Here is a 16,669-nt window from a genome sequence, read left to right as displayed (position 1 = left end):
CACGACGGTTTTTATGCCCTCAAGTTAGTTTTGGTGTTTTTTTTTTTTTAATTTTCATTTCAACTGAAGAAAAATCCTGGGTCTGTGTACTGAGTTGATTGAACGTTAACTGTTTTGTTCAAAACGTATCGAAAAAATAATCTTTTAAAAAAAACGGTGAGCGTTAATTTAATTACATGAACTTCTTTTCCTGTTATCATTTTGCAACCACTTAATGGGTTAATTAAATGAAATGGAGAATGCCGCAGTTCGTTTAAAAGGAAGTCCTTGCCTTCTGCGGAACACATACACGCTAACAATGCACTTGCAAGGGAAATCCTGCACGTACAAATTACAATCTGGCGCCGCTGCACTTCGACCTTTCGCAAATTGTCTTTGGCATTTCAACAACCCTTGGCTTTTTTCCCTTTATTGTTGTAAGCTTCTTTTTTTTCTTTTTTTTGCAAATAACAAAAATGAGACTTAACTAATCAGTCACCTCAACATGGGCGATGGCTAAACAATCGTATAATTTGAGTGTCCGAACATGTCAAATAAGATAGCCTGTTCCAGCTCTCAGTTAGTGGGGACGAGAAAAAAAAAATGGCCGAAATGGGAAAAAAGCTAGCGAGAGAAAAAAAAAAACATTTTTCCTCGGTCCGGACCACCAACTGAGTGCTTGGAACAAGCTACAAATAAGATGGTTATTTATAAAGAAAGCTAAAACCAGGTGGATCTTTCCTCGCAGTAATGCGAACCCGTATCGCTTCATGAAAGTTAAGTGGAAGAATCCACTTAATTTTAACCAGGTTTGTCCAGATATGCACGCGTACGTAATCTTTTGTTAAGCGCCACGTAGTGTTCCATTGTTCTTTTTTGCAAATCAACATCACTCGCGTTTGTAACGTCACAAAATGTCCATACACTTTTCATTAAAATGGCTTTTCCCCCACGATTCAGTTAATCCTACTGGATGTGACTGGTTTGTGCAAAACAGCGCAGAAACTAGGTCTGTATTTACCCTTGCCAGTGTGGTTGGCCTAACCTCGGGTTCTTAGTAAAAAAAAAACTCAAAACAATGCACTCGTTTATATTAAAGTTGTGTGATTATATATCGCGCTGTTTGATTGTCCATTTCAAGTTTTATGTTTTTTTACACTTGATTGTAGATTTTAAATTGTTTTTATTATTCAAGATTTCAATGGTAAAGACTCGCGTATGTTGAGTCTGATTTTTCAATATAGACTATTACTTACTTAATTGCATTACCGGATGCCAATCCTATAAAATGGTCATTTGACGTTCTTAAGGCTTCTTTGAGGCCAACAGCTAGGCTGGAACAAACGCAGCATCCTTTACAATGGAAAGAGGAATTTGCTCCAGAAATTTAGTCCTGGGACAGCTATTGGCATCGCACCCACTAACTGTCGGACAAAACCTTCCGATGTCGTCCGAATATAAAAAGGAGTACTTTCATACAGAGAATGGGCTACGTTTTTGTAATGACTTTGGTTGGACTCCTCGTGCTTCAAGCCAGAACTATTCGGGTTTTTTTCGAGTATCTGCACGAGTCATTAACAAATAGATGTTTCTTTGGCCAATCCCAAAAGATGCGTTCATCAACTAAGCCAACTATGACGTAAGGCAAATCCCTTCACTCGGCGCCATGTGCAGAAAAAACAGGGCGAACCAATCTATGGCGCTATTTGCTCTGAGTGGTTCAGAATTTTGTGTGAGATTTGAAAATCACTCGGTAATGGAACACCAAAGGAGGGGGACATGGGGGGCCCCTAAACACCGCAACACCGCAAAAAAAAAATTAACGATCACCGCATCACCGCAAGAAAAGTCGACGAAACACCGTCACCGTAACAACTATTTTTAGCTACATGATTTTAACGTCTACACTTGACATAACACTTTTATACCTAAATAATTTTCCACAAAATAAACACAACAAAAGGTACTCTTGTCAATGCATGCCTACGCGACGATACTGTTGATACCCGCTAATCAGTTTTCTTGTACTTACCCGGAGAGGTCGTTTGTATGAAGTTCCATGAACATTACTGAGAAGTTAACCCGAAAAGCTGCCAAGCGATAAAACAACATTTCCAGAGTGTGGAGCGTCTTCTTAGTAACAAGTATTGTTACATCAATGAACTTCGGCGTTCAGTTTCTTTGATCTCTAGAGTATTTTGAAAGATCAAAAAAGAAACCACAGCACCGCAAATAATTTCATTTCACCGAACACCGTAGCTTACGAAACACAAACATCGCACACCGTTGGGTTTGCGATCACCGCAACACCGCAAATTGAGATTTTATTCACCGCATCGCCGCATTGAAAAAACCATCAACACCGCAACACCGCAAACCCCCATGTCCCCCTCCCAAAGCATTCGCGAAACTAAAAGCCATTGTTTAGACTGGGATTTTTTTCTAAATAAAACCCAGCAAATTCAGCTGCAACTTATTTACAGCAAACGCATCGAAGATAAAGATGTTTTTCGATATCCCAAAGAGACGAGAAAAAAAGTTGTTATGGTTAAATTGAAGCTCTTCAAAAAATTCCTTCAAATAAATCAGCTTGTGGTTTTCATCTGCAGAGGCTGAAAGTCGTCTGAGCGTTTCTCAGCGATACTTGCAGAATATATTAAAGATGTATTCAAGTCAGGAAGCACCATATTATTACTGCTTACAGACTTGGAAATTAAAATCACCTTGTACAGCATAAATACTAACGCAGCAGCTTTAGCAGAAGACAACTGATGTTGAAGGGGAGAGAAAACAAATCACTTTATCAATACTGAATATGAAAAGGGCGTTGCTTAGTTTGGTGTAGTTGGAAATGTAAGGAGTACAGGGTTTGATCTTGGCAGAGTTAGTAGAGGGTCTGATCTTGGCGGACACGGTGGTGTACCAGTCGAAGCAGAAACTTAAGGAAACGCAAGGGTCAATTTTTACCGCAAATAATGCGGCCACAGTTTTTTGAAAATGTAATTAACATACTGCGAGGGATGAAGATTGTTAGTCGTGGATAAAGTAATGAATAACCATTGTTGTTGCGCGGTTTAATGTCAATGCTTTACGAAGTTGTCCTTGCATGATCTGGATTAAGTAATCGCATGCAGATATAAGATTAAATGATCAACAAATATCAGGAAACAGGAATTGTTAAAATCTGACCTTAGGAAGGAACTGTTGGAAAATACTGCTCGGTAGCTTTTATTTCAGTTATCACACTTGAAAATGTCACCCGCACAGACTAAAAAGTTCACTTTGTACAGCCTAATATAATAGACAGCGCCACAGGAAAGTAATGCCAATTAGCTTACATTTGAATCCTTACACTTTTTTATTTCGTCCAAAAACTCAAAAGTTGGAACCACCTTGCAAATCGTCAACAGCGTCTGTTGTAAAGTACTGCTGATCGATAGCTTTCATTTGAAAGGTCTCTCTTTTCGATTTCACCCGGCGACTGGAGGTCAGCTTTGCTCTACTCACTAGTTTGTGGCCAGTCAGACAGGGCACCCAACGAGAATATAGTTCAAAACCACTTATACATAGCATTGTTAAACGTATTTTAGTATTTAAACGGTAGATATAGGCATATTTTTATCCCCTAAAAATTTTTCATTTATTCGGATTTCCTAGCTGAAAGTCTAGTGATCCGAAAATTATAGGGGTCACAACCTACCTTTTCAAAAATTTCAGCCAGACAAAAGGCTCCGAAAATTCTAGGTGACCTTTTTAGGGTAAGAATCCGTTAAAATGGGCAATTATACAATTTTTTAGATGTTCGAAAATCCTAGGACAGGTAGGCAAGCAAGAAATTTTACAACAAATGTTCTGAAAATTCTAGATCTCAAATCGTCTTCCGAACAGATGATTCAGTTCCGAAAATGATTGACGTTAGGTGCCCCTGATCAGAGGGCTCGAAGCATGGCTTAGTGCTTGGCTACGCCGAGTTGCAATGAAGTCACAATAGATCTGGGTTCTGTAAATGTAATAGGAGCATTTATAAATGAAAACCACCTTTCATAAAATGATAACTGTAGCACTGTGAGGTAAAAGCAATTTGAGAGCAGTTTGTATGGATAACAAGAATTCCAATGGGCTACTTTCGAAAATATCATAAAACTCTTTGTTTGTTTCTCCAGATTTTGGTTAAACATTGTTTTCGTTTTTACTTGAGATCATTGCAAGTCCCAGGGAAACTGGAAACAATGCTTATCCAAAATTTGGAGGGACAAACAAGGAGTATCATGGTATTTTCGAAAATGACCTATAATGATGACAACGTTAAGAAGTTTGAACTAGTGATATTAAATTTAAAACTAGAGTCATTTATGGAAGTAGGTGCAAAGATCCAATGTTCCTAATAGATCGAAAGATCCAAATAGTTTGTGAGGGCCATTTTGGGTCGTTTTACAGTCACGATTTTTAAGTCTTTTCTTTTATTCCAACATGGCCCCAAAACCCTTGTAGCGCTCGAGGGAGCTGGAAGTAATTCGGGACCTCGGAGGACTAGCCCCGTTCCAAAGTGGTTCAGCGACATTTGATCCGAAAGAACTGCATGCAAAGCTAGAGCCCAAACATCCTCTTACCGGAAAGTGCCGATCTGCCGCCTCTTTGGAAATGTTTTGAGTAAGAAATTCTTTTTAACTTGTATTCGCCGAGTATTTCCCACCAGCTACAGCAAATTAGGCAGCAGATGACAATTCGGTCTCTTTCGAAAGCTTCATGGAAAATTTCAGTTGTCATAAAAGTGATCAAAAGTTAAGTAAGGTTCATAAAACGCTTCACTTATACTTTGAGATAAGTCTATTGCCGCCGGAGTGGCGTACTTTGTTTTATCAGTAAACTAGATCAGTTGAATTATTTCTTTGCGAGCTCATCACTAAACGTTAAGGCCCGTTTCAAATGTCGAACTTTACATGTGCCGAATCTAACGCAAATGAGCGAAAACTATAGCTTTTTGTTATTTGCATTAGATTCGGCACATTTAAAGTTCGACATTTGAAACGAACTTAAAGGATCTAATGCCGCAGTTGGCGGAGACGGTCAGTGAGTGACGATATTTTTTTTGTTCTTTCTCTTTTGAAACATTTAACACCCTTGTGCAATTAAATCATTCATTTTATGAGTTATAAGAGATCGAATAATCGCATGAGACGTATTACTGGTTTACACAGTGGGAAATTCTTGAAAATTTGAGCGAATGCACTTGTGCCTCAACTACTCAGTACAACATAAGGAACAAAAATGCACTTGAAGAAGCAGACAAAGTTCTTGGATCAAAGTGTACTTGACAAAAGATGCACTTGAAAATTTGATCCCCTATCCACTTGTTTATTTGCGCTCAGCCCTCAATAGCCCATTTCCGAGTTGCTGCACGCCTCAGTTTCCAGCGACGGTCCTAGTGCACAGCCATTCAAATAGAAATGAGTTGCGTAGTCTTAAGCACGGTGCCTACTAATTCAAAGGTATTTTTGCCACGGTGTATGATTATTCAGAAAATGTAGATCTTAACAAGTGTTATTGAAATCCAAAAAGAAAATTGGGGGTAACCACGCATTTTTCAAAGATAATTGATGAATAATATTTGTAAAAAGCTTTAAAATACAAAGCAATGCAATGTATGGTGTTCTTTCTCAGATTGAAGCTTAATTATCTCTCAAAAATGCATGGTTACCCCCAAATTTCTCTTTGGATACCAAGAGTACTTACTAAGATCTACTGTTTCCCGATAGTTTTAAACCGCGCAAAAATATCCCTGTATTAATAAGCACCACCCATAAGAAATCCGAGTGTCTCGAGATGCGCAGAACGTATGCGCAAAAACAATGGTTTTTCCGAACCGATGAGTGCAGAGTGAAGAAATTTCAAAATCTGTTAAGTTCCGGGAGTGGGTGCAAAGCAAAGCCGAAAGAGAATCCACGGATACTCCACGTTAATTTTTTACGTATTTCGAAATGTTATCTCACTTTTATTTGTGCGTTACTTTTGGAAAGAACGTCTTTTTTCGCTTATTTTGTTTACTTTAAAGGCTTGCATATTTTTGTTTTCAAATTTGCCGGGCGCCGCCATTTTGAATAGCTGTGACGTGTTATAGTTTGCTCAGACCAATAGGGGGACCGTATACGTCACAAATATTCAAGATGTCCCTCAAGATGATTATTCTCGAGCAGGCGGACCACTGAATCTTTCATATAGCTGTTATGCAAAATATCATTAAGATTTCATCTTCAGTCGTTGGGTGACTGATTGAAGCGAATACCGCTCATAAATATCAAATGATGGAGAGATTATGTCAAAGTCGCATATTGGAATTAATGATCATTAGACGATTTTCTTCGCGAAAGTGAGATCGTTGTAATTAAGAGATATTTTTTCCGATGGCTACTCGGGAATAATCGGAGTGCTCCCGTATGAGAGTCGAACCTGTATCCCCGGAATATCCCCGAGTTCGATAATGACTCGGGGTTAACAATCTTCCTCACAGGCAGACAACCCAAAGGATGCGAGAGCTTGTGACGTCACGTTATTTGAGACAGTTGTATCGGCCGATTCAACTGTTAGAGGAAAAAGTTTTCATAAAAACATCATATCGCGACGTATCCATACGAAAATGTATTTTATGGACAGCCAGATTACTAAAGTTAACTCACCTACTATCCAGCAAAAATCTATATATGTTACTAGTTAGGAGAATGAACGTTTCAAGTTTCGATCGGCTTAATTAAGCCTCTTAAGCCTCTTTAGAACATCTAAGCTGTTTCACAAGCTGGGATGTTCTTTCTCTTGGAAAATCGCAAATAAAAAATTTAAAGACACTAACTGTCGAAGAGAAAAGTAATGGAAACCTTCCAAAGAATTTTCAGTTCATTTTCCCGAAGCTTCCTATTTGTCAATAAACTACACCGGAATCAAAGTTTCGATGATGATTGAGAACACGTAATCGCCAAATCAAAACCATACCCCTCTTGTGAAAAGGCTTACAATTACTAAAAATAGGCTGAAGGAACCTTCCAGATTAGAGAAACCACTGCAAGCGGTTTTGTGGTCTCCTTATCAGTCTGATCGTGAGATCGATAAGAGATTCGAGTACCATATCATAGTTTCCGACCGAATTTACTTGTGCTGTTCTCGTTAAAGTTTGCTCGCAGTTGACCGTAATTGTGCATGGTGAAAATTGTTATTGGAAGGAAAATCATGGAACATGATGGAGAGTAGTCACGGAATTTTCATTGCGCAAAGTAAATTGTTTGCTACATATCGTGGCCCTCTAATTTCATTTCAAACTGGGCGAGGCTGTTCGCGAACAGCAAGCAGTAGGCTTGTGATACAGAAAGAGACTATCATGCATACAGCCCATTATAACCAAAATAGAATTAAAATAGAAATTTAGCCTCGCTTTTATGGCAAACCTGAGGCTGAAATTTGCCTTTTGTTCCAAATCAAAGAAACCTGACTGATTTTCGCTTAGGTTTGGCCTCGAGGTATCGGCCGACTTTTCAAAAAAGAGAGGTAATTTAAAATAAGGGAATTTTTGATACTGTTACGACAAACAACAGCTGTTGTAGCCTGTCTTTTGGCGTTTTCGGTTTCACGTAAACTGAAGATCATATTTGAGAGAGAGAGTTCAGCATCGCGCTTATGGCAAGCGTCATGCACGGAAATTTGCGTTTGCCAAAAGTCAAAGAAACTTATTTGATTGTTACTGATTACTTGTCTGTTATCAAGAGGCACCATTTAAATCCTTTGACGCTCAGTAGTGATCAGCATGTAAATTCTACTCACAATTTCAATGAAATGTCAGTTAGACAGGTATTGAGAATAAGGATAATCATCAGCTTAACTGAGGTGTGATCTTGATATAACACCAAATTCTCATGACTACCCAACAAAGAAATCTATGGTTCTGGTTAGGAGAATGAACGTTTTCGACCTTGGCAATGGAAGTGTTATTAAGAAAGAAAAATTTCATGCTTTTATCGTAAGTAACAACCTGCTGTTTCGCGTAAACGGAATGTTAAATCTTTCTAAGAAAACAATCTTTGATATATACTAAAAAACTGAAAAGCCCTGTGTTGTGGTGATTTCACTGGAAATGAGAAGGTTTTCCATGTGGGGACCTCAATTCAGGACTAATTTCTAACAGTTCACCAAATCTATTATATATACCTCGATTCCACTCCAAGTCGGTCACTGAACGTGTTAAAAGTAGACGTGCCGTCCAAGTATTTGAGTGGTTTATTCTTTAACGCTGTCAAATCAAACACTCTCGATGTCAGCTTTATTATCCGGCATCTGTGGGGTGGTTGACAACTGGTTAAGACCTTATTGTTTATTTACAAAGTTGTTCATTAAGATAGGACTGAAAGTGGTCGAGAAAGACTCTCTTAAAAAATAACGTCCGAACACATTCTTGCGACATCTCCTAGGGCATTTTGTTAAAGCATGTGTTCTTGTGATACAGCGGGACATCACAAAGGGTTCTTGGCAAAAGGCCACGCTTGTGGGTTAATTCATATAACAAGAAAAATATGGGATTGTGCATATGTTTTACCATAGTAACTATGGTTTTACATGGGAAACTCAATTTCCCGGTAAAAATAACTCTTTTGGGTCTTGTGACGAAAGCCATCAAGCTGATCATAAAAACGAAAAAATCGAATGGAAAAGCCAGGGAGATAAAATTTTATGCTAACAGCGGAATCTGGTATTTGCGACATTTTAATGTTTTCTAAATTGCCACCGAGGACTGAAACCTTTGGAAGTTGTTCGTGACAAAATGACAGGGATTGCGTCTGACAGGGGCTTTGACTTGACCATACCTCTTTGCAATGAATATTCCGCCGACCACTTAAGCGTTTCAGTTTTATCGGGTTGTATTAAGTGATAAATGAGAAGTACGAGACTGACACTGGAGTGATTTCCAATTCCAGTTTGCGTGTTTGTTTGCATGCGTGAAAAACAACAAAAACTATGCTAGAAGAAAGTGTTGATGGATACAAGATCAACTGTCTTTTCTGACGCAGTCAAAACTGTCAGGATATCACCGATCAAGTTATTGTGTGGTATTTCTTCCACGGTTTTGAAGTCAGCAGGCGCACAAGTGCCTTGAGAAGGAATTTTCAGAGGATTTTCATTCATTTTGAGTACTCGTAAAGTAAGTTTTATTATTATTTACATTTCGGGCATCTCCTCATCGCTAAGCGGTTCTTTTTATCTCTATGTCTTCATCGGTATAATGAGATAGTCGCCTAGGGACCGTCGTGTTTTTATAAGACACCGACTTCACTCAAACTTTCCTGCGGACAGACCTTGGATGTCAATCGAGATGACTTTCCAAACATTTCTGGCCATTGCGGAGTTTCTCGGACAACGACGAACAATTTGCTAACCAAAAGGACAAATTCATGCTAAATGGATTTGCATTTCCCACATTCCAACTGCACAATCCATGAAATTCGATCCAATTTAATTATTTGTTGACCTTTGTAATGAAACAATTAAAATTTCGAGTAGAGCTGTGAGAGGTTCTCTGAAAAGGCTGGGGCATTCTTGATGACGTCACGCCACGGCCGTGCCAAATGCACTTCTCTGCGAACAATCACACAAGCGACAGAGCGAGAAATGGAGAGAGATCTCTGTCGTTTGTGGCGGATCTTGAAATAACAGAGCTTCTGTTCTCTCCCAGGCTCGACTCGGGGAATCCATGAAGTTTACAGACGTCTTGTTGTGTGGGATTCTTGTATCACTACTCAATTATGCTCCAGGTAAGCGAAACGATGGCCTTTGATTCGATATGTTCAAGTTGTCTATTTCAATGTGTTTACTTTCAACAAGCGTGGTGGTTTAGGGTAACAAAACATGAGCGAGAAAAGCGAGTTGATGAAAATTCCTGAATATGTTAACCTAAGCATTGTTTGGCAAGGATTTCAATGCTTGTGAATGCAATTCTGGGCGCGCTAAACCTCCGGCAAATAGCAGCTATCTACAAGTTTGCCTTTGAACCCACTCAACGTTGTAGCTTACTTTGTAAAGGAATTATTTAAAATTTGCGGGATTAATTCACACCCCGAATATGCTGGTTGTATTTTTGCGAAATTTTGACTTGCAAGACTTGACTTAGCTTTGCCCCAAGTGTTTTATTTTGCTTCGAAATCTGCTTTGAACGTGAAAATCTGTCTTTGTGTCCGCGCCTGTAGATCTGTGATGTTCAAAAGCAATTCTCTCACATTTTCATTTTGATTTTTGACAGCCGCCGCAAGAAGATATTCGGGAAAGAAATATACACATAGGAATAAAGGACTTAAGAGGTGAGTTTAAGGTTATTTTGCTGTAAAGATCTGAGTTTCAAGAGTCCTCTTGTCTACAAGAAATTATCCAGTTTTATTCAGACAGTCGCCTTGCTTGCATCAGGGAATTTGGCAGGGTAATCTAAGACCATGTCAGACAAGCTGGCGTGGAAGATGACCGAACTCAGTGAGGGGCAATACATGTAGATTAATTTCTTTCACTATCGAATCTAATCAGGGTTTATTTGAAATAAACATGTTCCGGCTGCTTTGTTCGTTTCAACATCCCATTCTGGCTTTCTTTCCCCCGAAGTCTTCTATCTCGTGGCGTACCTCATCTTTCAGACATAGCAGTGCTTTGTTTGTAGTGGCGGAAAATCGCTGCAACAGAGCAACGGAAAATGGTCTTCACGGTTTTAGTCCAACACGTTTTCTTTAATTAAAATCACATGCAAACAAGGTCAACATTCTCCCATAACCGCTGTCTCTAATTCGCAAACGAACTCCAGGCCAACGAGAGAGATGTCAAGGGACCGATGTCATGTTTATCTGTTTTTCTCGTCTATATTTAGCTAGACCACCGTGACTTTCTATTGTACAGGCCAAATTCCGTATCGCCTTTTTCCATCTTTTTTGTTATCCTCGTTTAATTCGAAGACTTCGTAAAACCAGAGAGAGTATTTAATATCCGACACAAAAGTCGATTGTCTCTACTTTATTTCCGGTGATCAAAGGGTTTCATACAATACAAAAACATCTCTTCGTTTACCCCCAACCTGTTTTCTATCAGAGTGATTTCTATCGGAATGAAATTGAAGCATATCTCTTTGTACATTTTCAAGTATCTATTTTGCATAGTCGATTTCTCTTTTCTCAACTTGACGTTATCTCTTACATATAAGGGTTTTAAAGCTTGTAATTTTGTTTCCAAATGTAGGCGTTCCGGTTTTTTTTTGAAAATGTCGTGTAAATTGACCTTTTCTTGAGGAAAATCTGGCTCACTTTGCTGAAAAGCTACAAACGGAATGGTTGTGTAAATTTGATGTTTCTACTGTTCATTTGCTAACAAACGCCTTATTCATTTATTTTAAAAACTTACTGTTGCCTTTGCCGTTCTCAAAGTGTTTTCAAGTCGTTTTCTTTGGGTAAACATTATTTCCGATATGTCACAAATTTAGTGTAACTCATTTAACCTTTTTACCTTAAATATTTTTAAGGTACAAAGGATCTTGATTGTATCGAAAGAAAAATCTTATATGTTTGATTATAGAAAACACTCCAGTGTCAAAATCGCAGTGGAGAGCTGTAAATAAAGTTAAAATTGTGTTTACATGTACGTTTATTGGCAAAACATCTCTTTGTTTGTTTTAAACGAGATCGGTGAGAGGTCCCAAATATAATTAAATTGTTTCTCTTGTTCTTGATTGATGCTAATAAATGAAACATTTTGTGGAGTGCATCTTATTCTTAAGAAAAAACTTTTCTTACATATTGTCCGAAACTGTAGTTTCATCAGGGCCAAAGTAGGATGGAACTTCAATTTATTTTGGAATATTTTTATTTGAATGCCATATTCGCACAATTGATTTACCACACATAAAGAAACGTTTGTCCTCATCTGTTAAGACCATATTGCAGAAACGCTGTGGCATTTTCTTTTCATCTACGGTCGAATGGTGTAATAAGACGAAACGATTTCCATTTAGACATAGAAACAAGTTGTACTAATAATAATAAAGCACAGATTTGAAAGTCGCTTATTAGTGTTGGGGACAATGTAGTAATTGAAGTAATTCTAGGCTTATCTCTTTCATTTATCAGTTACATTTTTTAAGATCCAGATTTACATATAAAAGCTCGTGATAGCAGAAATTTTTTCATGCTTCAGTTTTGTAGCTAATTCCAAATACTTCGTCACATTGCAATCTGAACGAATTCAACCAAGTGAAATGAAATGAAATGCCTGACCTGCTAAACGCCCTTACTCGCAGTCGGAGACTGTGAATTGCTAAGAGCGCGGCTCGACGAGGTGGGAACGAAGAAACTGTGCTGCTAGTTAGGCGCTCGGCCCCTGAAAGCGACCCATGTATGACCTCGGAGCACAGCACGACAGCCAGATGGAATAGGCTGGGAGTCGATTTTGCTGAGGGAGGAAAACCGGAGAACCCGGAGAAAAACCCTCGGAGTCAGATTGAGATCGACTGAAACTCAGCCCACATACGGTCTCGGGACCGAGAATTAAAACCCGAGTCGCAGAGGTGGAAGACACGGTTGATAACCACCAAGCCATTCTGACTCCACAGAGATATCGCCCTTTTTTTGAAAGTCTCAAATGTGTCGTTTATTTTTTTTTGGACATCCTCAGACACAATTTAGAGGCAAAAAAGTGTTTTCTCGTTTATATTAAAGAATTCACTCTTCTTACTGTGTTACTGATTGGAAAACGGAAAAATTTGTTCAGTGTCCAGATTTTCCAAGTCCAAATTTCATGTTCAACTGTAGTTTTTTAAAAAAAATGTAAATTCGTTGGCTCCGAAAGAATAATTTTCCGACCAAAATTAGAAACTTAAGCGTTTAGGCGTAAATTCGTCTCGGATTGTATTCACCGATATCCACTTCGCATGACTCCAATCCGCAACCGTGATGGCAGACATGACAGGTGTTCTTCAACGTAGGAATTCTTCAATACGTGAATGAACGACCTGAAAATTTGTGACCAATAACAGACGTTGATCTATGCCCTAAGTCTCTAGTCATCTTCTAAGCAGTTAAAAATAAAATAAACCAGAGAGTATGTGTCTAAATTCAGAAGTTGGTGTGAACGAGAAAGTGAATCTGGTTGACCATTATAACTAAAAGCTACCAGGCAATGGGTCAATTGCATTGTCTGTTTGATACCATTAATATCTCGTGGAATTTTTATCCAGGTTTTTCGGCTTACGGGTTGATTTTTACGTAAGCGGATACTACTTTGTGTTTATATTCTTGATTAACTAGCTTTAGGGGCGCTTTTAATGACGCTTAACCAAGTATTAAAGGCCAAAAGTAGTTTGCTCTTTACCCCCAGCTAAAAGCGATTATTGTACTCAATTGTAGCAAGATAAAGATTCTCTGGGTCAATTCAAGTCAAAGGCGAGCTCACAAACGTTTCAAGGAAATCCGAATGTGTAGAATTTGATAATGCCCCAACCCTGGAAGACTTTCCGTAAAATCCGCTCGGAAAGCCTAAGTTCAGCTAAGATTTTTAAAATGTGAAATATTTTATGGAACTTTTTTCATCATGATGACGTTTAACAAGCAAAATTTGTTGACACGTTAAATTTACAACATCACTGACTACTCAAAAACTCCCAACCCTTTTTCTCTAGTGTAAGACTTCTAAGATTTTACTCTGTCTGAAAACAAACGATTTCACTCCTCAATGGGCGGGTGAATGAATTACGAATTACAACGGTCGTTTGATCGAAGAAACAATCCGCTAGCGAATTCAGCGTTTAAAGTTTCCGATCTCCAGCGAGTTTTATTTCTTTTATATAGTCTGCTAAAATCTCCAGACAGATACTATTTCCGTAGTTGCACCCGTACATTACAATTTGCTAAAATATCCACGTCCACAGAATTGGCAAAAGCTAAAGATTTCCCGTCGGGTGCCTAATCATTCAGTGATTAATTATTTTATGAAGCAGCAAGCGGGACCGCAAAGAGAAGAAAGGGATTGCCTTCGGAGAGTTTCCACTAAACGCCCATGACTTCAGCGAAGACTTCCGCACACAAAACATGCCAGGTCACGTACGGACGTCTGCTTCATCAAACAAAGCCGAAACTGTTTACGTGAAGTGGGAGAGATCCCAGCACGAAGACAAAACAAGTCTTAGTTTGGTTTACGTGGAAAAATGTTGCCTAGGCTTGCGAAATATTTCTCAATTTTGCAAACACTATCCGTGACGGTTTAAACTCCATCTCGATTGGTAGGCGGCACGTAATGGGAATCCGACGTCAAATTTTCATGGCAACGTTAGTCAAGAAGAATTTACGAACGTCGAATATAAGCACAGGGCAAAGAGTTATTATGACAAATTTTTAGTGACAGAACTTCGCAAGAAGGTGTCCTGTAGCGTTTAAAATATTCTCATGGTTCTTTAACATTCTGGATGTTAAACCGGAAGTACCACTACAGCCACCTCATCAACTTCCCCACTTCAGTTAGCCGTGCGGTTGAAAAATGCGATATGTCAGTCATGAAAATGACGAGGTTTGAACTGGAAATAAATTACATCCTTATCTATAGCTTCACATGCATTTAGAGTTTTTCAACAGCTAGAGTTTTTCAACTGGCCTGAAAAATTTCACATAGTGCTGACCGCCCTAGCCCCTTTTGTACCGGGATTTTTTTTGTTACAGGGACTGGCAACCAAATCTAGCCTGTGTACGCCCGCCTTCTCCCCTCAAACAAATCGTGGAGACTTACTTTTATCTTTTTTGTACACAGGCTAACCAAATCAGGCGAAATGTAAAAATAAAAGAAAGCTTTGAATAAAACGGCAAATACAAAAGGAGACAGGAATGGGCAAAATTAAAAATATGTTAAATTGGATTACAATTGGGGTTTTTAAAAACAGCTTATTTTTAACAGTTTTTCAAAGTTTATCTCCGTTGTTTGTGACTTGAATTTTGTATGCTCGACAGACTTTTTCTTCTCACTAAGCTTTGATTTGAGTTGTCTAAAAGTAATTTCTGGGTTAACGTCAAGTTGCATAGCGAAAGGGGGCGAGTTATTGGTAAAGCTGCGCAAAAAAATAAGTCGTTTAGTTTGACTGCACTGCCGTAACGTGGCCCTCTTGAATTCACTCAGCGCTGCGTTTGACAAGAACACAGCCAAGTAAAATTTTAATCTTTGTGCCTAGTTGCGCCAACTTTGAAGTTGGAAAGGATCAGCCAACATTATCTGTGAAGGAAACAATAATTATAATCAGGATTCCACTGATTCCGGACGTAAAATTTACAAGTCGATTGAACTACCCGTTGGTGTTCTATCAACTGACCACAAACGGCCGATATAATCACGTGCGGTTTTGATGTCACGTTTATGTTCTTTTGGAAATTAAAGGGCGTATCACCTCACCACAGTTTTCCACTTTAATTATTATCCGAAATAGTCCCAAATACGTTGTGTTGTTTTAATTTATTAGTCTGACCGTAGTCATAGTTTATTATTAATAAGTAAACACACGATTTTTCTCGTGCAATTTGGAATAAATAAGCACAATTTTGGTCGTGCTTATTTATTCCAAATTGCACTAGCGCCTTGCCCAGGCCCACAGGCTCGCAAACGTTGTAAAATCATTTGAGGATATTTCAATTAAGTCTCCCATAATAATAACAACTTTTTCTCAGCAACATAATTTATTTTGTGTTTCATTTCATGCAAGTGGATTGTACAGGTTTATTCTGCCTGTGTTTTTGCAAATCCTCGAACGGTGTTGTGGTATTTGTACTTATGTATTCTTCTCGGGAACAAACACTATTTTAGAACCAGAGCAAAGCACTTCCCAGGTTTTGTAGTTAGCGTGGTCTCATTTAGAGATTTCACCCACAGACTCGAAAGTTTGAAACGCTTTTCACAGCATTATAAAGTGCCGTAGCACATTTCCATTTCGTAAGCGGTCGTTACCATTTTTGAGGTTCGATGCTGTTCTTAGTGACCGTGCCAAGCCTTATTATTCTGTTAGCTTTCGGTGAATTGTGAGGGTTAGCTTCATTTAAAGGGGCACTGTCCTGCCGAATATTCTGTTTTATAGGTTAAAAATGGGTAAAAATCTTAATTAGTACTTAAGCTCGCTCGTACAACATTTCTAACAACCCACCAACAAGATAGGAATATATTTATGGCACAAAGAGCTATTCGTATTTAATTTTTTGGTGGTGTCTTTCTGAAGACACTGTCTCCAAATTTTTCAAGTTCAATCCCTTTACATCCTCTCCATGGCATCATTGGCTGCAAAAAACAATGAATAGCTTCAGTGCACTGCAATGGTCATTGGCAACAAAACTACAGCATTACTTTTCGGTTTTCATTGATGCAAGGACGTCTTTTAGTGTTTTGAAGTTTGACTGAAATAGCGTGACACTGCCTCTTTAATACTTAAAAATTGTGATGTGTGGAGTGGTTATGTTTGTTTAGTGTGTTTGCTCTTCAATCATTGAACCGGGTTCGATATCGTTTACCCAACTTTCATAGGATTTGTTTTCTGTTTTTTTTTTCTTCAAAATTCTAAGTGACATAAGCCGCTAATCTAGTCCTAGATTAAGTATTTTTTTCCTTATTTGCAAACGACAAACTTAACAGTGAAAACTATGCAAACTTGATTTGCATTGGTAAT

General features: G+C 38.5%; 1 protein-coding gene across 5 annotated transcripts in view; it reads left to right on the top strand.

Annotated features, from left to right (window-relative positions):
• The window catches only part of LOC137973894 (tyrosine-protein kinase transmembrane receptor ROR2-like), a 75,827-nt gene that overhangs the window by 35,409 nt on the left and 23,749 nt on the right, over window positions 1–16,669 (top strand). For 4 of the 5 annotated variants that reach the window (XM_068820787.1, XM_068820791.1, XM_068820788.1 and 1 more), the window contains 2 exons: window positions 9,689–9,767; window positions 10,253–10,310. In XM_068820787.1, coding sequence (XP_068676888.1) covers window positions 9,707–9,767; window positions 10,253–10,310 — 119 coding nt within the window. In that variant the 5' untranslated portion in view covers window positions 9,689–9,706. Of the gene's footprint in view, window positions 1–8,911; window positions 9,158–9,688; window positions 9,768–10,252; window positions 10,311–16,669 lie in introns of those variants that run through there. The other variant, XM_068820792.1, reaches the window with a different exon arrangement.

Source organism: Montipora foliosa, chromosome 10 (genome assembly GCF_036669935.1).
Source record: "Montipora foliosa isolate CH-2021 chromosome 10, ASM3666993v2, whole genome shotgun sequence".
Taxonomy (NCBI): domain Eukaryota; kingdom Metazoa; phylum Cnidaria; class Anthozoa; order Scleractinia; family Acroporidae; genus Montipora; species Montipora foliosa.
Note: the sequence above shows the minus strand (reverse complement) of the source record. Positions and strands in the feature narration are given on the sequence as shown.